Here is a 24,245-nt window from a genome sequence, read left to right on the forward strand (position 1 = left end):
GTTGTCATCTGCGGGTTGCATAGTTTCCTACATTTTGTTGCTGTGCTTCTTGCTGGATATGTGCAGCTGTTGTTTGTGTGGTGTACCCCTCCAGTCGAGGTTTGTAGGTGGACATGGCTAGGCTTGCAGCACGCCGGTACTTAGGGTGTTGTTTAAACACAGCTCTACAGGACAGCCAACCAGACACGGCTGTCTACGTACCCGGACAGCCAAATAGATACGGCTGTCTACGTACCCGGACAGCCAATTAGACACGGCTGTCTACGTACCCGGACAGCAACTAGACACGGCTGTCTACGTACCCGGACAGCCAATTAGACACGGCTGTCTACGTACCCGGACAGCCAACGATTTGATCCTGCTTTATTAAGACTAACCGATGTATACATCAATGTTAAACGTCCAATTATGTTATTTCTAGGCTAATCCCTGTACTTATAGCGTTAATTGACTCGTTCAATGCCCTGTTTCCTAATACTGCGCTTTACTATAGATTTGTTGTAAAAATAGCGGTGCACAGGTCGAATTCATTGTTTTTATAACTGTTGTTAGATTTGTTGTATAAATAGCGGTTATTATGTCGAATGAACTATTGTTTTTATAGCTGTTGTAAGATTTGTTGAAACAATAATGCTTCTTAGGTCTAGTGCATTATTGTTTATATCGCTGTTGGATAATAACCTTAAAAAAACATGTTTCATAGTGTGATGTCTATGTATGCGACCACAAGACTGCCTATGTTTAATTCAACTTGACCTATTATTGCAACCGTTAGTTTATCGATGTACGGGTGATGCCCTGGTGCCATCACTTGATGCTAATAGCCACATCGATCTTTTGTAGTTATATCACAGGCGAGGAACGTCACGGTATACGGCGGTATCGTAAGTCTAAGCTAGAGTCAATGGCCTGGTTAGTTTGATAAAACACATTAGGCTTGGTCGAGACTGTCGGCAAATCTAATGCTCTTGGCCTGCAAATCTATTGTAGGTTTACACCACATCTATTATTGGTTTACACTAAATTTATTGTTGGTTTACACCAAATCTATTGTTGGTTTACACCAAATCTATTGTTGGTTTACATCAAATCTATTGTTGGTTTACACCAAATCTATTGTTGGTTTACATCAAATCTATTGTTGGTTTACACCAAATCTATTGTTGGTTTACACCAAATCTATTGTTGGTTTACACCAAATCTATTGTTGGTTTACACCAAATCTATTGTTGTTGGTTTACATCAAATCTATTGTTGGTTTACACCAAATCTATTGTTGGTTTACATCAAATCTATTGTTGGTTTACACCAAATCTATTGTTGGTTTACACCAAATCTATTGTTGGTTTACACCAAATCTATTGTTGGTTTACACCAAATCTATTGTTGGTTTACACCAAATCTATTGTTGGTCTACATCAAATCTATTGTTGGTCTATACCAAATCTATTGTTGGTTTACACCAAATCTATTGTTGGTTTACACCAAATCTATTGTTGGTTTACACCAAATCTATTGTTGGTTTACACCAAATCTATTGTTGGTCTACATCAAATCTATTGTTGGTCTATACCAAATCTATTGTTGGTTTACACCAAATCTATTGTTGGTTTACACCAAATCTATTGTTGGTCTACATCAAATCTATTGTTGGTCTACACCAAATCTATTGTTGGTTTACACCAAATCTATTGTTGGTTTACACCAAATCTATTGTTGGTTTACACCAAATCTATTGTTGGTTTACACCAAATCTATTGTTGTTGGTCTACACCAAATCTATTGTTTTTGGTCTACACCGAATCTATTGTTGTTTTACGCCAAATCTATTGTTGGTTTACGCCAAATCTATTGTTGGTTTACACCAAATCTATTGTTGATTTACACCAAATCTATTGTTGTTGGTCTACACCAAATCTATTATGTTGGTCTACACCAAATCTATTGTTTTTGGTCTACACCGAATCTATTGTTGTTTTACGCCAAATCTATTGTTGGTTTACACCAAATCTATTGTTGGTCTACACCAAATCTATTGTTGGTTTACACCAAATCTATTGTTGGTTTACATCAAATCTATTGTTGGTTTACACCAAATCTATTGTTGGTTTACACCAAATCTATTGTTGGTTTACACCAAATCTATTGTTGGTTTACACCAAATCTATTTTTTGTGGTTTACACCAAATCTATTGTTGGTTTACGCCAAATCTATTGTTGGTTTACACCAAATCTATTGTTGGTCTACACCAAATCTGTTATTGGTTTACACCAAATCTATTGTTGTTGGTCTACACCAAATCTATTGTTGGTTTAAAATCTATTGTTGGTTTACACCAAATCTATTGTCGGTTTACACCAAATCTATTGTTGGTTTAAAATCTATTGTTGGTTTAAAATCTATTGTTGGTTTACACCAAATCTGTTGTCGGTTTACACCAAATCTATTGTTGGTTTACACCAAATCTATTGTTGGTCTACACCAAATCTATTGTTGGTTTACACCAAATCTATTGTTGTTGGTCTACACCAAATCTATTGATGGTTTAAAATCTATTGTTGGTTTACAACAAATCTATTGTTGGTTTACACCAAAACTGTTGTCGGTTTACACCAAATCTATTGTTGGTCTACACCAAATCTGTTGTTGGTTTACACCAAATCTATTGATGTTGGTCTACTCCAAATCTATTGTTGGTTTAAAATCTATTGTTGGTTTACACCAAATCTATTGTCGGTTTACACCAAATCTATTGTTGGTTTAAAATCTATTGTCGGTTTACACCAAATCTATTGTCGGTTTACACCAAATCTATTGTCGGTTTACACCAAATCTATTGTTGGTCTACACCAAATCTATTGTTGGTCTACACCAAATCTATTGTTGGTTTACACCAAATCTATTGTTGTTGGTCTACACCAAATCTATTGTTGGTTTAAAATCTATTGTCGGTTTACACCAAATCTATTGTCAGTTTACACCAAATCTATCGCTATATGTCTCCACCAACTGTATGACTGACATATTGTGACGATACACCGTTCATGTTTTTGCTACTCTCCTAAGCTCCGTCACCTTTCAAACTCTTTCATCTTTGACCCCGGGTTCTGTCAACAGTTAAACCTGTGTGGGAGTGTAAGTCACGTGTTTTACAAGCTGAGATCTGTTTAAACAGTCGGTGTCCAGAAAACGCCAACATGGAGGGTCAAGCTGACCCTGCTGGCCCGTCTGTTAGTTCAGAAAGTTCACGACGCAGGCAAATAAAAGACCTGTCCAACGTGTCTTAGGTGTCATGTCCTCGTTTCTTGGCGTCATGTCTTGTATCAGCCCTGCGCCGACTCTGTTGGTGGCCTTATGGGATACCTTTTAATAGAGTCAAGACGTTTTTGTTTTTCTCCACAAGAAAAAAAAGAAATGTGACATGTGTCGCCTTAATCAGAAATTATTATTCAGTAATATAACACCAGCTGTTCGATCGCTTAATTGCTTTCTGTGTCGGCTCTCTCTCTACTTTGTTGGATTTGTTCTGTAGAGCGCCACAATTCTGTGCCCAACGACCGTGTTCTCCTCACACAATCCCACTCGTCTGTGTTACAGGTACTATCTGCTGATATACAGGCTGGCTGGGGGTCTCATGTACTTACAATGTTTTGGAATATTTGAAGTTAGGTTAGTATGTACTTAACCCATATCCTGATGACTAGATAACCCGCTAAAGATAAGCCTCACACACCTGTCTGTTGTGTTGATCCGTCTAAGGACCATTCTTTCTCCTTCTTCTTCATCCTTAATTGCAATATTTTGGAGACTTTTCCAATATAATTAGCATAACGTGTCAACGTGTGATGGGTAGTTCGATTTTAGCCTTCATTTCCTTTTCCTTGCTTCCATAACCTTTATTGCCGCAGGAAAAAACTGCAAGACAGCAGTTTTAGAGTTTTCTGCTCTAGATGGGTTGCTCTCCCCATCTTATGAGCTTCACCTTCCCGGATTCCGAACTTGTGACTTTTGCAGTTAGCAACCATGCGCACTTATACCTGCCCACGCTGTCCCCCTTCTTGAATCATTGATAACTCTTTCCTGCTGTCCCCTCACCTACCTTTTGTGTGGTTTTATATTTGACATATTTCTCTGGGTGCGCTAGAACCCCCTCACCTGTTTCTTGTTGGGTCCGACTATGGAGCGTTGAGATTTGCGATCTATACTGAGGTCACATGTGTTTACTGGCCTCAGTTTGTGTCGACTGTGGCGACAGGCGGACACGGGATCCTGTTGTGTGTGACATCTGTGTGTATCGTTAGAGCAGCCTCCGTGGTCTGACTTGCTCACAGTGACATCTACATGGTTTAGACTGACCACAGATGCTGGCCGTCTAGATGTTTACAGGGTCTTAACACAACTAGCGCTGGCCGTATAGTTGTACTTAACACCCTGATGTTTTAGACGGCCTGTCTCGCTCACGTCCAGACATCTGGATGTCACCTGGCCCACGTGCAGACATCTAGATGTCGTCTGCTGTGTTAGACCTGCGCCTGTGTGTCCTGGAGTATCGCTGGTCGCCGCGGGGTTACGTCATCAAATCCTGTCTTTCGGGCATGGCGATTTCCAGGAAGTTGGTCGTCAACGGTAATTATCTTTTAATTACAGCTGAGGTGTCATTTAGATCGGGCTCTGCTGTTCTAGAATTGTTACAGAAATATTGTCAAATCGTGTGTTTACATTACTGTGTGGGGGGTGGGGGGGTGATGACCAGGTCACTGGGTTAAACTACCACATTTTTATCGGATAAAATTTAACCTTAGTAGGCGTGGATGAACTCGCGGCAAACAAATATGTGAAGACAGGTGTGTATAGAGGGGTGTACGTTGTGTTTCCTCGAGTGTAGTCACGAGCATCGTGTGTGTTGTCGTTAGACAGGTGAGGTAGAAGGTCTCTGGAACTGACTCACCCACCTACTCGTGTGACCGTGTCAACCACTTTTAGCATCAGCTGATTTTATGTCAGCCTTACAAGCTCGGCTGACCCAGTCTGATAAGGAAACATTCAACTCGCTACACACGTACACGGGTCAGTTAGGTGTGCTCATCATTCAGCTCGCTACACACTTACACGGGTCAGGTGTGCTCATCATTCAACTCGCTACACACGTACATGGGTCATTTAGGTGTGCTCATGAAACATTTAAGTAGTTACACACTGACACATGTCAATTAAGTGGGCTTATCGTTCAACCAGTTAACAAATTGACATTGAATTTAGGTGTGCTCATCACTTGATTATTAACATTGGGAGTCAGTGTGCTCACCACTTGGCTATTTATAGCCCGCTAGTGGTGCTCTGCCGCCACTGTAGCAGTTGTCGAGTGCAGGTGAACCCTGTCTATGGTACCTGTAAAGTGCTCCGGTATCACGTATTCATATTGTAGAACAAGGTTATCAAACTGGTGCGACCAATGCACTTCGTATTTAATGTACAACTATCAAAAAACCTAATTTCGCTGTCAACGTCTAATCCTTGCAGATTCACAGATTTCAACAACAAAAAAATGTCACTAAAGTTCTATGTAAATATTCACTAGTGTCGCATGGGTCCGATGTTGAATAAGTTTAAGAATCCCTGATGACGCAGTGGATACACTCTTGGAATAACCTTCTTTGTGCGACAAGACTGGCAGGTGAATTGCTTTTTGTGCCGTCTCTCACGTACTAGCCCCCAGAGAGATTAGCTCTATACAGGCTGTCATCTGCACCCCCACCCCACCCCTTGATCAATTCACACCTGCACGTACACTTTGAAATTTTAAATTCATAGGCACCCCGGGCCTCGCTGTGGTCAAGGTTAAAGTTATTACATCATTTTAATCCTTTAAAAACTTGAGGAGTAACCTTGACGTCATGGTTATAAATACATGCAGTGGACCTTACCTGAGATAACGATCTGTTGTGTGGAGTGCATGTGGTGATAGATGACTTGCTGTCGTAGTGGATTGTTCCATTCGATTGATTGATTGTCTCAACGGATTTAGGAGTTATTTAATACATTGGTGATTGTTTCTGTGGATCGTTTTTTGTTTTCATGGTCAGTTAAATCAGTGGATAGGTGTGACCGACTTGACCAATATAGTTAATCCGCTAATCCGCTGTTGTTCTGGTTCAAGTGTATTAAATCCACAAAGGTGTGAGATGTGGTTGTTTTGTTGGTTTATTAGACCACAATAGTGTGAGATGTGGTTGTTGTGTTGGTTTATTAAACCACAATAGTGTGAGATGTGGTTGTTGTGTTGGTTTATTAAACGTTCAATGTGTGAAACATCTTGTCACCTGGTCTGGTACAGGTTTATTAGACCATCAAGGTGTGAAAGGTATGGTGTAACGGTCACGTTTAACCGTCATAAAGTTTGATGGATGAAACCCCATCGATACATCACCTCGTGACAGGCCATGCTCACCCTCACGTAGACCATCACAAACTTTTCAGTTTCCTGGACAAACTTTATATAAATACATTTTTGTTTTGTGTTAGATTTCCTGGCCAAACTTTATATAAATACATTTTTGTTTTGTGTTAGATTTCCTGGACAAACTTTATATAAACCACACTGTTGTTTTGTTTTACATTTCCTGGACAAACTTTATATAAACCACACTGTTGTTTTGTTTTACATTTCCTGGTCAAACATTATAATCAACGTTGTTGTCTGGTATCAGATTTCAGTGAGCTAATGTACGTGTGCTGCTTGTGTATAATTCTAGTGTTAAACCACTGTGCACTTCCCTGGAATGTGACTAGAATCCGGACTGTGCTATTAATTTAAACGTTAATCGATGTGTTCCAGTATTATAGGTGCTCTAGACTGACATTTTTTTTACTTGTTAAAATATTTAATTGACAGCTGCTATCAGTGTAGATGTTTAATTAAAGTAGACTTAGTGTGTCACACAGAGCAATTAGTTTTTGGTGTAGTTGTTGACAGGGGTGTATGGTAATCACGTGATTGGTTGACAGTATGCACCCGTTGTCGGGGCCGTGACGTGGATTTAACTTTCGCTAATTAACATTGGACTGTCATTGAGGTTAGGCTCCTGTGTTTACCCACATTCTACAGCCATCTCGTTGTTGGGCTAAGTTGGTGGATTTTGTAAACGTTGGGGGATCTGGTGAGGTAATCAAAGAGATTTCACGTGTGTTTGTTGTGTTAGAAGATTCGTAGCTTCGTTTTTAAACTACTTCCAAGGAGTATGTTGCATACACTGGTGATATGTATGTATGCGTACATTGTCAGCAGCTTAGATTCGCGTAGATAATGTGCTAATTTTTTATATTAAAAAATGCGTTAAAACACTTGTAATATTTGTTTAATAGCATACTACGTACATGTGTAATGTTTTAAAAAAAAAACTTATATCAGGTATTCTTTTATAATTACGCACAGTGTGTAGATAGTTTTGAGCTCTATATCGGGTGCGATTGCATAATTGTACATCATGTCGAGAGTTTTAGAACCGTTGTACCAGGTGCTAATGAGGTACCTGTGGCCAAGATTTGGCAAGGTTCCACGGTGCAGTGACATGACGTGCAAGTCTCGGGGCCCAAACGTTTCACTCAAGTGACCCCCTAGTGTTGCCTTATAGACACTTCTGTAGCGTTTTATTGCTGCTACAGTTTATATTGGATCCTTCTTTATTTACGTAATCGTATCCTTACTCAACAGGATTGTTTATAATAACGATTATTTTAGATAGAGTTTAAGTCGTTTTTGCTGGAGTTGTATAGTTTTGCACAAATAGTATATTTTTATCGGAATAGTATATTTTTTTATCGGAATACTATGTTTTTAAATCGGAATAGTATATAATATTCAACCTGCTGTTTATTGTGTCGCATGTGTGAAACATGCTTTGTGTCGTATGCACCCTGCATGTTATGTACCTTCAGCAGTTCCTCGTGTAAATCCTACAACACGTTTCCAGAAAGTACACTCCATCGACACGTTAGTCCAATATGTGTTCCAGGTGGTTGTTGTTGTTTTCTTTAGTGGATATGTGGATCGTTTACAGAGGTTAGGAAACCACACAGTTAATCTGGTTCCATCTCATTCTTGTTGCTAATTACAAGCTTTTATTTAATTTGCTTTCTTGTGCTTGATGTTTCTGTCTGTCTGTCGTGATTCATCATCCGTCATGTGTCGAAACTGGCGAGCGAAATTTTGATCACTTCTAACTGATCAATTTCTTTCTAACTTGGGTTAAGATCCGTTGTTAATGCAGTGTGACATCTGATTGACTTAATTGGATACTTCATTAATTTTCAAAGAATTAATTCAAATTTCCTATATTTAGTACTATTTTTCGAGCTATTATGCGCACACTTTGTTACTTTGGCGCGCAGTTGTTTTTAGTTATGCGATTCTATTGTATAAAATTTTGTAAAGCTTTGGGATAAAAAAAATTAATAAACAAGCAATTATATTTAAAGAAAATCATTTATGTTCTACTTATATAAAAGCCTTAAAACGTTTTTTTTTTAATGTGTTTTCTCTTCGTTGATAATTTTATTTCTCTTACTTTCCCGGCAGTCGAAAGAATATGTTAGTTTAGATCATTTACAAAGTTACAAAGTTTTAAGCCGATATTTATTCGCATCTGTTACACTTGCCCTAATCTCCTTTTTAAGTTCTGATTCTAGGCCCGTCTGCTGATAACGGCCTAGACAAATCCGGTCACGCCCGAGTTACGTGTCTCCCATTTCTTTCAGTGACGTCATCAGTGTAAGATTCTCGCGGGATTTCATTTTCTGGAATAGATTATTACTGGCTTGAATGAAGCTTTAAAAAACCAGCAGCATTAGTCTACTATTTCACATCGGTTTAACAAAAATCTCTTGCTGAAAATATCTGAGTCATTGCGTCATCCTAGAGTAAATAGAAAAAAAAGCTAAGTCATGTTTTCGTGATGTATGTCCCAGTGAGGAAGTTGTAACGTGAATGGTAGAGGGAGCGGTGACCTTCGTGGTTCCCCCTCCAAACTTGATATCTCTGTGACTCGGTTCTTGGAGCACTGACGTCATGGGACCAAACTCTCTGGTCTTTATTCTTTCTGCTACAAGACAGGCCGTAGAACACTTTCATCATTGCGACATAATTTATTTTTAAACGGATCAATGATTTCATGTGCAATGAGCCCTTCCCATAATGTCAGTGTGTTAGTGGTGTTTGTCTCTCGCTGCCCTAGCTATGCTTGAAACTTATCAGTCTGGTGCTAGCAAGGAAGTAGATATCAAGTATCTGGTAGTTTGTGAAAGTATCTGTGTGGCAAGAGAGAGTATCTGAGACTGTGTAGCAAGAGAGAGTGTGTGAGAGGAAGTGTCTGAGGGGCGTGACTCACATGACGACACAAAGAGCCCCGTTACACGACGGGTTTGTTTACTTGTGATGTCACTAGCCGGCTGTCAGGAGACACTGACATGACAGTTTCATATATGTTTATTCTCATCTAACCAGCACTGGAGAGCCTAATTACACACGCAGGTAACACACGCTAATTAGGTTGATTTGGTTATGTTGATTGACTTTGGTTCGTGGATTGAATAAACAAACGTTGAACAGATGTGGTGGCTGCTCCCTTAGGACATCCGTGTAACGTTATACGCGAGCTGTGCTGTGACCCAGTTGAGTATTTGCTTAATGGCGTGTTAATGACGGCAGATTCGTAGCGTGGATAATTCCTACACGGCAATGTCGTGTCCTTGTGGCTAGCGGCGCTGGTGTCGGGGGGAGCATGTTGACCAAGGTGTACCAGCTGCAGCCGGACAGTGGCCAGTTGCTGCTGTTCTGTGTGTGTGAATCATGCCAGCAGGTGACCAGTGTCAAGGTAGTGGACCTCACGCCCAAAGGGGAAGGTAATACATCAGTCCTGGTACACTGCCCTTGTGTTTTGCTTTTTTACATCTCCACAGTACTGATGTATTCACATATATTGTGATATTTTAGTCAGATGTATTCACTTATAATGTGATATTTTAGTCCTTCATTTTTATTATGTTGGGTTTTTATTACAATAATTAGATAGATCTAGGTACATAAATGTGTTTCATTTGGTAAACTTGATTAGCATTTATATTATTTTGTTTATATAGAAACATTTAGTATTGACTTGGTATGTATTTCGCCTAAACCCTCGGATTTTCTAATACATATAGGCTACAGATATTGCTATAGTCTCACTTAAGACTATATACACTCCTATCAAAATAAAATTGTACTATAGACACTCTTATCTAATTAAAAATATTGTACTTTAGACACTCAGATCTACTTAAATTTTTTATTATAGACACTCCTGTCTAAATTAAAATTGTATTACTGTGATTCCTATCTAAATTAAAAAAAAATTATTTCAGACACTCATATGTAAACTAAAATGTTATTACAGCCGCTGGTATCTAAATTTAAATGTTGCTTTAGACATTGTAAAAAAACAGGCACTGTTATTGAATAATGTTACTGTTTAAATACTGAGTTTAATTTGGAGCCTGATGTGTTATATTTAAAAGTTTGTATTCATCACCACGAGTTTTGTAAATAAATGATTTCTAAGTTTTGGCCTTGTAATTCTGCCATAACCTTAGCCTTTTACTCGTGAGCCAGACTTATCTTAGACTAACCCTTCTGTAACATTCAGCTGTCTGTCATCTTGCCTTGTCTATGTTCCTGACGTACCTGACTTCCAGACCTACCTATCATCTTAACCTTTTCAGTCATCTTACCTGTCCATCTTGACCTGCCTGTCACCTTGACCTCTGTCCTCGTCACTTACCTGTCACCTTAACCTGCCTGTCACCTTAACCTACCTGTCGCCTTGATTTGCCTGTCACCTGGATCTTCCTGTAACACTATCCTAACCTTATCATTCCAGTGAAGGCTGCTGGTGTGGTGTGCCTGATTGGACTGGGACTAAGCCTCGGCACCCTCCTGCTGTACAGACTCTACTTCCGCATCATCGTCCCCTTCCTCAACAGTGTCTGGACCTCCAAGGGCAAGAATGGGCTGCTGGATGATGAGTACACACTTTACCTGGTCAGTACTCATAGCTGTAGCCGTCTGTCTAGCCACATGAGCATCTACCTGTAACCACGCACCCATCTACCTGTAAACACACAACCATTTACCTATCACCACATAACCATCTACCTGTAACCACACAACCATCTACCTGTAACCACACAACCATCTACCTGTAACCACACACCCATCCACATACCCATCTACCTGTAACCACATACCCATATACCAGCAACCACATACCCATCTACCTGTAACCACACACCCATCTACATACCTGTAACCACACAACCATCCACCAGCAACCACACACCCATCTACCTGTAACCACACAACCATCTACCTGTAACCACACACCCATCTACCTGTAATCACACACCCATCTACCTGTAATCACACACCCATCTACCTGTAACCACACAACCATCTACCTGTAACTACACACCCATCTACCTCTAACCACACACCCATCTACCTGTAACCACACACCCATCTACCTGTAACCACACACCCATCTACCTCTAACCACACACCCATCTACCTGTAACCACACACCCATCTACCTGTAACCACACAACCATCCACCAGCAACCACACACCCATCTACCTGTAACCACACAACTGTCTTACCTGTGACCCCACAACCATCTTCCTCTAACCACACACCCATCTACCTCTAACCACACACCCCTCTTCCTCTAACCACACACCCATCTGCCTCTAACCACACACCCATCTACCTCTAACCACACAACCATCTGAATTAAACCACACACCCCTCTGCACGATCTTATTGAGTAAACAGCCTTTTTTTTCTCCATTTTATTCATTCATGTCAAGGTGTGTTTAAATTAATAGTATTTTTTATTGTTTATTTCTTTAAATTGATGCTAATTGTATCTCTATTAAAGTAATTAATGAGCTCAAAAATGGATAATGAGATCAACGGGACCTGGCCTTAAAATTGGGTCACTGATTAACATTTTCACACTTGCTTTATCTTAGAGGTTAATCACGTCGGTTTTTCATCACAATCTTGGGGAAGGGGACTTTGTGGTTTTTGTAATGGAGGTGGGGGCTTAAATTGTGGTTTTAGAGGGGGGGGGGGGCTTAAAGTGTTGTTTTTTAATGGGGAGAGGGGCGGGCTATGGGCCATTTATATGCTGGGGAGGGGGGGGGGGGGTTAAGCTGCAGAATGTTTGCAGTTGAAAAGATGATAAAGATAACACGGTGATTGGTTGGGCTGGTGGCTACAAGACTTGTTTGTGCTGGGTTGATGACGTTTTCATTACTGGGCCACGTACACACAACGTTAGTGGAAACAATCAAGGCAGTGTAGACTTGCTGATCTTAAGAATACTGCTCATACACACAGCACATAGTGACAACTGAATGTAAACATTCGTTGCCATTTTCACATTTCATCATAATTATGCTAATTATCTTGTGTTTACGTAGCTGTTTTCTTAATTGTCTTTTGATTAATTTGTTACAACCACATACTTTAGTTATATGCAGTAACTTAGCTGTATATATATATATATATATATATATATATATATATATATACTAGGCATACTGCCTAGCTTCGCTTAGGTTTTCAAAAACATTTGATAATTTGAATACTAATTATTTGGTGATGGATGAGGTATGGAGTGCTTAAATTTAAACTGTAATGCTAAGTTAAGAGAAGATGTATGTTGTTTCACATCCGCTTGCAGTGAAAATATCAAAAGTACACAATTTATAAATAAAATGGAATTAGAAATACAGAGGTTCCATGAACAGTATATCTCATAATTTATATTACATTGACTTTTAAAATAATTTTTTATTTAATTAATATACATAGCTTAATTAACAACTTATCTTTTTCTAAAACAAATACTATACTTTGTCGTTTTCTGTTTTTGTTTAAAAAAGTGAACAATTATTTGAAAAATAATTATTTTAAAAAGTTACCTCCCTTGAAAATGGACCAAATGACGTATGACTTTGTTTACATTTTTTTTAAACAGTTACTATGCTTATATAAGAAAATATGATATATGAACATATTTGACGACTACAATGGCTTTTTCCGACGGGAATAACGTTTTTTTGTTACCCTCCAGGGTCGGTCTACGACCTCAAATAATATTAATGATCGTTCGTCAATTTATTTATATATTATCTCATATAAGGAGATTTTCACTCGCGGTCATCTTTTAGCCCTGGTCGAGGGCTTTGAGTCTGACCAACAGTTTTTCCATACGGCCTAGTCATCTATAGAAGTGTACGCAAAACATTAGCATGATGTACAGAGGTTAAGTAACCTAAAACTTATGTTGAAAATTCCCTGTTTTTCCCATAAAATACAAAGATTATATAGTGAAATACAACTGGTCAGTTTTGACCCCTTTACAAAGTTTTCCCAGATATTCCGAGTTTTTTGTGACACCCCTAGGTGTTCTTCTACCACCTCACAAAATATCAAGGGGGGTCGTCGGAGGAAATTTTTTTTCGTAATAGAGCTCATATAAAGAGAATTTCACTCGCGGTCACTTTTTAGCCCTCGTCGAGGGCTTTGAGTGTAACCGACAGTTTTCCCTAAAGGTCAAGCCATTTACCTAAGAGCATGCAAAAAATTAGCCAGATATACTGAGCTTAAGTACCCTAAAGTCTGCGTTGAAATGACCCTCTGTTTTTCCCATAAAATACAAAGATTATATAGGGAAATACAACTGGTCAGTTTTGACCGCTTTACGAAGTTTTCCCAGATATGCCGAGTTTTTTGTGACACCCCAAGGCGTTCTACTGCCACCTCACAAAATATCAAGGGGGGTCGTCGGAGGAAATTTTTTTTCGTAATAGAGCTCATATAAAGAGAATTTCACTCGCGGTCACTTTTTAGCCCTCGTCGAGGGCTTTGAGTGTAACCGACAGTTTTCCCTAAAGGTCAAGCCATTTACCTAAGAGCATGCAAAAAATTAGCCAGATATACTGAGCTTAAGTACCCTAAAGTCTGCGTTGAAATGACCCTCTGTTTTTCCCATAAAATACAAAGATTATATAGGGAAATACAACTGGTCAGTTTTGACCCCTTTACGAAGTTTTCCCAGATATGCCGAGTTTTTTGTGACACCCCAAGGTGTTCTCCTACCACCTCACAAAATTTCAAGGGGGGTCGTCGGAGGAATTTTTTTTTCGTAATAGAGCTCATATAAAGAGAATTTCACTTGCTGTCACTTTTTAGCCCTCGTCGAGGGCTTTGAGTGTAACCGACAGTTTTTCCTAAAGGTCAAGCCATTGACCCAGGAGCATGCAAAAAATTAGCCAGATATACTGAGTTTAAGTACCCTAAAGTCTGCGTTGAAATGACCCTCTGTTTTCCCCATAAAATACAAAGATTATATAGGGAAATACGACTGGTCAGTTTTGACCCATTTCCCGATTTTTCCCAGACATGGCGAGTTTTTTGTGACACCCCCAGGCATTCTCCTACCACCTCACAAAATTTCAAGGGGGGTCGTCGGAGGAAATTTTTTTTCGTAATATAGCTCATATTATGAGAATTTTACTCGCGGTCACTTTTTAGCCCTCGTCGAGGGCTTTGAGTCAAAACGACAGTTTTCCCTAAAGGTCAAGCCATTGACCTAAACGTATGCAAAAAATTAGCCAGATATACTGAGTTTAAGTACCCTAAAGTCTGCGTTGAAATGACCCTATGTTTTCCCCATAAAATACAAAGATTATATAGGGAAATACAACTGGTCAGTTTTGACCCCTTTACGAAGTTTTCCCAGATATGCCGAGTTTTTTGTGACACCCCAAGGTGTTCTCCTACCACCTCACAAAATTTCAAGGGGGGTCGTCGGAGGAATTTTTTTTTCGTAATAGAGCTCATATAAAGAGAATTTCACTCGCGGTCACTTTTTAGCCCTCGTCGAGGGCTTTGAGTGTAACCGACAGTTTTCCCTAAAGGTCAAGCCATTTACCTATAAGCATGCCAAAACTGAGCCAGATGTAAAGAGGGTAAGTGCCATAAAATCCGCTTTGAAATGACCCTCTGTTTTTCCCATAAAATACAAAGATTATATAGGGAAATACAACTGGTCAGTTTTGACCCCTTTACGAAGTTTTCCCAGATATGCCGAGTTTTTTGTGACACCCCAAGGTGTTCTCCTACCACCTCACAAAATTTCAAGGGGGGTCGTCGGAGGAATTTTTTTTTCGTAATAGAGCTCATATAAAGAGAATTTCACTCGCGGTCACTTTTTAGCCCTCGTCGAGGGCTTTGAGTCAAACCGACAGTTTTCCATAAAGGCCAAGCCATTCCCCTAAGAGTACGCAAAAAATTAGCCAGATATACTGAGTTTAAGTACCCTAAAGTCTGCGTTGAAATGACCCTCTGTTTTTCCCATAAAATACAAAGATTATATAGGGAAATACAACTGGTCAGTTTTGACCCCGTTACGAAGTTTTCCCAGATATGCCGAGTTTTTTGTGACACCCCAAGGTGTTCTCCTACCACCTCACAAAATTTCAAGGGGGGTCGTCGGAGGAATTTTTTTTTCGTAATAGAGCTCATATAAAGAGAATTTCACTCGCGGTCACTTTTTAGCCCTCGTCGAGGGCTTTGAGTGTAACCGACAGTTTTCCCTAAAGGTCAAGCCATTGACCTAGGAGCATGCAAAAAATTAGCCAGATATACTGAGCTTAAGTACCCTAAAGTCTGCGTTGAAATGACCCTCTGTTTTTCCCATAAAATACAAAGATTTTATAGGGAAATACAACTGGTCAGTTTTGACCCCTTTACGAAGTTTTCCCAGATAAGCCGAGTTTTTTGTGACACCCCAAGGTGTTCTCCTACCACCTCACAAAATTTCAAGGGGGGTCGTCGGAGGAATTTTTTTTTTTTAATATAGCCCATATAAGGCGCCGGTCAGTCGAGGTCAGTTTTGACCCCCTCTCCGTAGACTTTTTGCCGAACCGTCACCGGCCCTCGTGTTCTATCGCCATAAGGCACCTTCGTGCCAAATTTGACGCGCCTGCGGCGCCGGGAAGTGCCCTATCGGGCACCCGACCACTTTGCTTTATATATATATATATATATATATATATATATATATATATATATATATATATATATATATATATATATATATATATATATATATATATATATATATATATATATATATATATATATATTATGTGTGTGTCCGTCTGTGCATGTGTGTGTCCATGTGTGTGGCGATGTGAGTAGAATTGTGTACGTGTTGAGACACGTATGACTCACACTTAGGTGAACGAGTGGCGTGCAAACACCCACACCAGCGTTGATATAAATAGACATGTTGTTTAGATATCGATCAGCTGGTGTAGTTTTTATTTCCCTACACACAGATTTGTTTATTGTATGCAGTCTTACAGTCCCTGTGGCCATATTGACCGTATGTGTTGACATAATAATTATACCATATGTGGTGGTGTATGAATATATTACCGGGGACCTTTGACGCGCTACAAATAGCCTAGAATTATTCTGTTAGCCGTACCACCACTATCGAACAACTGATAGGGTTCCTTTAGGGTTGGAATATCGAACTTCGATTATCGGTGGATTGATTGCATGGCTAACAGAAACTACTGTTTTATGTAAGAACTTGATGACGCGGCTGAAGTTGTGGACAGCTTTGTTACGTGGTCAGCGAGTCACTGACCGACTCAGATCTTGTAGGTTTGGTTCTAGACCCACCCACTGTCCAGTTTTGTATGAAGTACGGCTGGCAACAATATCTCCGGCACAGATGACTCAGGTCTGTGTGAGATATTGTGAGATCGATGTCTCTGTGAGTCACACCATTGTACCGGCTCGTACAATCTAGACGGCAGTAGACACACGTATAACGGGCTACTACATCGTTAACATCAATCTCGCTAGTACTTAAGCAAAACTATACATCAGACATTCTTAATTTGGTCATTCAATATCTATGTATATTTTTGTATTCGTGTACATATATATATATATATATATATATATATATATATATATATATATATATATATATATATATGTTAATATAGTGTAAGAATGAAATAAAAAACACGACACGATATGAAAGCGTGTGGACACATACATTGATTAGCCAACTTTGAATGTGTCCCTTAAATACTGCACGTAGTCCAGCCCTAACACGGTGTGACCTCTGGAGAAGTACAGCTATATTTAGATACGGAGTTACAACCAGGGAAAGGACCTCGCATGTTGGGGACTGATAAGGACGTCGATAAGGTCGCAGGATGGTCAGAAGGACCTCAGATAAAGACGTCGCAGGATGGTCGGGTTTTCTCGCTATCCTACATAGGGGTGGATTTCTATATCCTTTCAGTCACTTCCGTGCACGAATTGAAATCAGAACATTTGGAAAGAAATGTTCTTTACTGGACATTTCCCCCACACTTAGGCTAGGTGGATGGTCTGGTCTTTAGCTGGTGGGGTGTGACCATCTCACTGGTCAACCGTCACTTGACTGGTCAGCCGTCACTTGACTGGTCAACCGTCACTCGACTGGTCAACCATCACTTGACTGGTCAGCCGTCACTTGACTGGTCAACCGTCACTCGACTGGTCAGCCATCACTTGACTGGTCAGCCATCACTTGACTGGTCAACCGTCACTCGACTGGTCAGCCATCACTTGACTGGTCAGCCATCACTTGACTGGTCAGCCGTCACTTGACTGGTCAGCCATCACTTGACTGGTCAGCCATCACTTGACTGGTCAACCGTCACTCGACTGGTCAGCCGTCACTTGACTGGTCAACCGTCACTTGACTGGTCAGTCGTCACTTGACTGGTCAGCCGTCACTTGACTGGTCAACCTTGTTTGGGCTGCCAGTCGTCTTGTCAGATATGGTGATGTGTATAAATAGACAGGAGCTCCCCCCCCTCCCCTCCCCATCTTGTGTCATGTGACCAAACGAGTTTGTGCTACATTACTGAAACCAAATGAGCCAAGTATTGATTGCTGCATGACAATGGTTTGATCTCACCGTCGTCAATCTGCATTACAAATATTCTCATCAGTGTGGTTAGAACGTGTGTCATATCTGGTTATTAAACGTCTTTGTGTATGTTAAATGGGCTGGGTAATTACCCCAGCTGTTTGCTGAAACACGAGACATTAAGGGTACAGTCTAGACAAATGTGCTTCTCTAGCCCAGACATACTCTGGTTAATTTAAAAACAAGCCAGCCTCTCCATAACTAATGCATGCCCGATAAGACTGGCCATTTCCTAATTTATCTAATATAGCCTTCCCCCTTTCTTGATTAAATCGCGCCTCCTCCCCACACATCAACACACAAATGTGAGGAAGCAACAACACACCGCGGTATCTTGAGCCGAGGGCTGGAATCTATTGTCAGGCTCACAGAGCGCTGCTGTGCTCGTGGTGCCAGCGGGGATGGAGGAGATCGATAGCCGTCTGACAAAAACAGGCGTGTAGAGCCTTGACCCTGTGTTGGTGGGAGGCCCACTCGTGGACAGACCACGATGGAGGCTAACCAACGGCGAGAAGATGGCTTCGTGGATACTAGCTGGCTGTGTATCTAGCAGTGTCGTCATCATGTGACTCGTCTTCTTTAGGTAGGTCCATTGTGGCATGTCGACGCCATCTCGCTGCGATGACGTCTCGAGATATCTATTTATGTGCCGTAGCCACCAGCTTGCTCGTGTAAACATAGTGGAAACCAAATGTTATCACAGCTTAAGCAAAGGTTGGCCGAGAAATTGTTGAAAGCTGTAGGAATAGTTGGTGTACGAGATAGATCTAGTTAACATTATATTAAGATTCGTTTAGCATATGATTAACGTGTTAGCCCTAGCATATGATTAACGTGTTAGCCCGTCGTATTGATTTGTGTGTTAGCCCTAGCATATGATTTGTGTGTTAGCCCTAGCATATGATTTGTGTGTTAGCCCTAGCATATGATTTGTGTGTTAGCCCTAGCATATGATTAACGTGTTAGCCCGTCGTATTGATTTGTGTGTTAGCCCTAGCATATGATTCGTGTGTTAGCCCTAGCATATGATTCGTGTGTTAGCCCTAGCATATGATTTGTGTGTTAGCCCTAGCATATGATTTGTGTGTTAGCCCTAGCATATGATTTGTGTGTTAGCCCTAGCATATGATTTGTGTGTTAGCCCTAGCATATGATTTGTGTGTTAGCCCTAGCATATGATTCGTGTGTTAGCCCTAGCATATGATTTGTGTGTTAGCCCTAGCATATGATTTGCGTGTTAGCCCTAGCATATGATTTGCGTGTTAGCCCTAGCATATGATTCGTGTGTTAGCCCTAGCATATGATTTGTGTGTTAGCTTTAGCATATGATTAGTGTGTTAGCCCTAGCATATGACTAGTGTGTTAGCCCTAGCATATGACTAGTGTGTTAGCCCTAGCATATGACTAGTGTGTTAACGCTGGCATGTAAGTTGTTTGTTAACCCTAGCATATGATTAGTGTGTAAGCCCTAACATATGATTAGTGTGTTAGCCCTAGCATATGATTAGTGTGTTAGCCCTAGCATATGATTAGTGTGTTAGCTTTAGCAATAGCATATCAGTGTGTTAGCTCTAGCATATGATTAGTCCTAGCATATGATTAGTCCTAGCATATGATTAGTCCTAGCATATGATTAGTGTGTTAGCCCTAGTATGCGATTAGTGTGTTAGCCCTAGTATGCGATTAGTGTGTTAGCCCTAGCATATAAGTCGTTTGTTAACCCTAGCATATGATAAGTGTGTTAACTCTAGCAATAGCATATCAGTGTTTTAGCCATAGCATATGATTAGTGTGTTAGCCCTAGCATATGATTAGTGTGTTAGCCCTAGCATACGTTTAGTTTGTTAGCCCAACTGGATTATTATATAAAATGTATCTGAAATAACAACAATTGTTCTTTAGTAGAACGTTTCCCGTCTGGCAGATGTAGCTTGATAATTAAACCCTAATTTGCCTTTAATTTTTGTTTCGTATGACAAGCATAAGCCACTAACCAATGGGAGTCCAGCTAGGCCTAGTCAGACTGTTCGTGTACTCAGGTAGTCCAGGTAATTAGAGCAGTATTAAAACATCAAAGCTGTCAACATCACATGCTACGACCTGATTTAGTACTACCACGTGATTAGTCCCCAACAACAAAGGTTATATGAGGTCGCTTTAACACATGTACACTGGCGGGAACAGCTCATCTCACAGTTAACATGACACACCATCTCACAGTTAACATGACACACCATCTCACATTTAACCCGACACACCATCTCACAGTTGACCCGATACACCATCTCATATTTAACTAACATGACACACCATCTCACAGATAACCCGATACACCATCTCATAGTTAACTAACATGAAACACCATCTCACAGTTAACCCGACACACCATCTCATAGTTAACTAACATGACACACCATCTCACAGTTAACCCGATACACCATCTCATAGTTAACTAACCCGACACACCATCTCACAGTTGACCCGACACACCATCTCACAGTTAACCCGATACACCATATCATAGTTAACTAACATGACACACCATCTCACAGTTAACCCGATACACCATCTCATAGTTAACTAACATGAAACACCATCTCACAGTTAACCCGACACACCATCTCATAGTTAACTAACATGACACACAATCTCACAGTTAACTAACATGACACACCATCTCATAGTTAACCCGACACACCATCTCACAGTTAACTAACATGACACACCATCTCACAGTTAACCCGATACACCATCTCATAGTTAACTAACATGAAACACCATCTCATAGTTAACTAACATGACACACCATCTCACAGTTAACCCGATACACCATCTCATAGTTAACTAACATGAAACACCATCTCATAGTTAACTAAAATGACACACCATCTCATAGTTAACTAACATGACACACCATCTCACAGTTAACCCGACACACCATCTCATAGTTAACTAACCCGACACACCATCTCACAGTTGACCCGACACACCATCTCATAGTTAACTAACCCGACACACCATCTCACAGTTGACCCGATACACCATCTCATAGTTAACTAACCCGACACACCATCTCACAGTTGACCCGATACACCATCTCATAGTTAACTAACATGACACAGCATCTCATAGTTAACTAACCCGACACACCATCTCACAGTTGACCCGATACACCATCTCATAGTTAACTAACCCGACACACCATCTCACAGTTGACCCGATACACCATCTCACAGTTGACCCGATACACCATCTCATAGTTAACTAACCCGACACACCATCTCACAGTTGACCCGATACACCATCTCACAGTTAACCCGATACACCATCTCATAGTTAACTAACATGAAACACCATCTCACAGTTAACCCGACACACCATCTCATAGTTAACTAACATGACACACCATCTCATAGTTAACCCGACACACCATCTCACAGTTAACTAACATGACACACCATCTCACAGTTAACATGACACACCATCTCACAGTTTACCCGATACACCATCTCATAGTTAGCTAACCCGACACACCATCTCACAGTTGACCCGATACACCATCTCATAGTTAACTAACATGACACACCATCTCACAGTTAACCCGACACACCATCTCATAGTTAACTAACATGACACAGCATCTCATAGTTGACCCGATACACCATCTCATAGCTAACTAACCTGACAAACCATCTCATAGTTAACTAACATGACACACCATCTCACAGTTAACCCGACACAATCTCATAGTTAAATAACATGACACAGCATCTCATAGTTGACCCGATACACCATCTCATAGCTAACTAACATGACACACCATCTCACAGTCAACCCGACAAACCATCTCACAGTTGACCCGATACACCATCTCACAGTTGACCCGATACACCATCTCACAGTTGACCCGATACACCATCTCACAGTTGACCCGATACACCATCTCATAGTTAACTAACCCGACACACCATCTCATAGTTAACTCGACACACCATCTTATAGTTAACTAACCCGACACACCATCTTATAGTTAACTAACCCGACACACCATCTCACAGTTAGCCCGACACACCATCTCATATTTAACCCGACACACCATCTCAGTTAACCCGACACACCATCTCACAGTTAACCCGACACACCATCTCACAGTTAGCCCGACACACCATCTCATATTTAACCCGACACACCATCTCACAGTTGACCCGACACTCCATCTCATAGTTAACCCGATACACCATCTCACAGTTGACCCGATACACCATCGCATAGTTAACATGACACACCATCTCACAGTTGACCCGATACACCATCTCATAGTTAACATGACACACCATCTCACAGTTGACCCGACACTCCATCTCATAGTTAACCCGATACACCATCTCATAGTTAACCCGACACACCATCTCACAGTTAACCCGACACACGATCCAAATGGACCGAATACACCGCTCATCTAAGTTAACCATTACTTAAGTTAACTATTCCTCTCATGCAAGAAATTTTTATTTGTTCTGCTAGTGTTATGTGATCAAAAAATATCACACGGCAAATACTTTATTTCATTTTTAAATATGTTTTTTTCTGGTTGCAAGATTTCCTTCGTTTACACCATGCCCCCCCCCTCCCCCACCTTGTCATGACGGGTGTGTCCACCTAACCATTTCTAAATGACGAGCACGTGAAATGAATGGGTTATTTCTACATCCCTTCCTTGTACCTGTCCAAGAATTTGGGCCGTATATCCTGTACAAGTGTAATGATGAAATCAACGAGCGTGTCCGTGAGTCTTGTTGGGGGTGTCTAAATATAAACCATTTAGAGCCAATGGTTAGTGGATCAGACCAGTGGAACTCCCAACAGGAAGTTGGCTCATATACGTGTTTTGTAGGTATATGGATTGGATGGCTCTCTTAGAATCACTCATGCGTGTGAATACGATGACCTATCCAACACTCAGTATATTTAAAACACTGACGCAGTGTATGGATACACTGACAAACCTGTGTTTGGACACACTGACAACCTTGTGTTTGGACACACTGACAACCCTGTGTTTGGACACACTGACAACCCTGTGTATGGACACACTGACAACCCTGTGTATGGACACACTGACAACCCTGTGTATAGACACACTGACAACCATGTGTTTGGACACACTGACAACCCTGTGTTTGGAAACACTGACAACCCTGTGTTTGGAAACACTGACAACCCTCTGTTTGGACACACTGACAACCCTGTGTTTGGACACACTGACAACCCTGTGTTTGGACACACTGACAACCCTGTGTTTGGACACATAGACACAACCCTCTGTCCAATGACAACCCTGTGTATTAAGACGCACTGACGTTGCGTATCGACACACAAACAACTTTGACCATCACATAATGTTAGGGCCCACATTCTAGAGGTTGCGACATGTAAGTCTCCTTCTTCTAGCACCTACTCAGGAAAATTAGAGCACGCTACATCAATTATTCATGGACCTGGTGCTCAGTTATAGACATCTATGAATGTAAATGGTGTAGGAACGGCCCCTGACAACCTTGGTGTAGCTGGGACGCATGGGTTGGTACAGGGTGTAGCTGGGACGCATGGGTTGGTACAGGGTGTAGCTGGGACACACGGGTTGGTACAGGGTGTAGCTGGGACACACGGGTTGGTACAGGGTGTAGCTGGGACACACGGGTTGGTACATAGTGTAGCTGGGACACACGGGTTGGTACAGGGTGTAGCTGGGACACACGGGTTGGTACATAGTGTAGCTGGGACACACGGGTTGGTACAGGGTGTAGCTGGGACACACGGGTTGGTACATAGTGTAGCTGGGACACACGGGTTGGTACAGGGTGTAGCTGGGACACACGGGTTGGTACAGGGTGTAGCTGGTACACACGGGTTGGTACAGGGTGTAGCTGTGATACACGGGTTGGTACAGGGTGTAGCTGGGACACACGGGTTGGTACAGGGTGTAGCTGGTACACACGGGTTGGTACAGGGTGTAGCTGTGATACACGGGTTGGTACAGGATGTAGCTGGAACATACTGGTTGGTACATGGTGTAGCTGGTACACACGGGTTGGTACAGGGTGTAGCTGGGACACACGGGTTGGTACAGGAT

At 41.0% G+C, this 24,245-nt stretch overlaps 1 protein-coding gene across 4 annotated transcripts in view; it reads left to right on the forward strand.

Moving 5' to 3' along the window:
- The window catches only part of LOC131938641 (uncharacterized), a 55,833-nt gene that overhangs the window by 22,178 nt on the left and 9,410 nt on the right, over positions 1-24,245 (forward strand). For 2 of the 4 annotated variants that reach the window (XM_059296748.1, XM_059296749.1), the window contains exon 2: positions 10,915-11,075. In XM_059296748.1, the coding sequence (XP_059152731.1) occupies positions 10,915-11,075 (161 nt within the window). Of the gene's footprint in view, positions 1-4,255; positions 4,628-9,392; positions 9,899-10,914; positions 11,076-24,245 lie in introns of those variants that run through there. The other 2 variants (XM_059296751.1, XM_059296750.1) reach the window with 2 other exon arrangements.

This window comes from Physella acuta, unplaced genomic scaffold (assembly GCF_028476545.2).
Source record: "Physella acuta isolate Inbredline_101_S28 unplaced genomic scaffold, ASM2847654v3 ptg000254l, whole genome shotgun sequence".
NCBI classification, from domain to species: Eukaryota; Metazoa; Mollusca; class Gastropoda; family Physidae; genus Physella; species Physella acuta.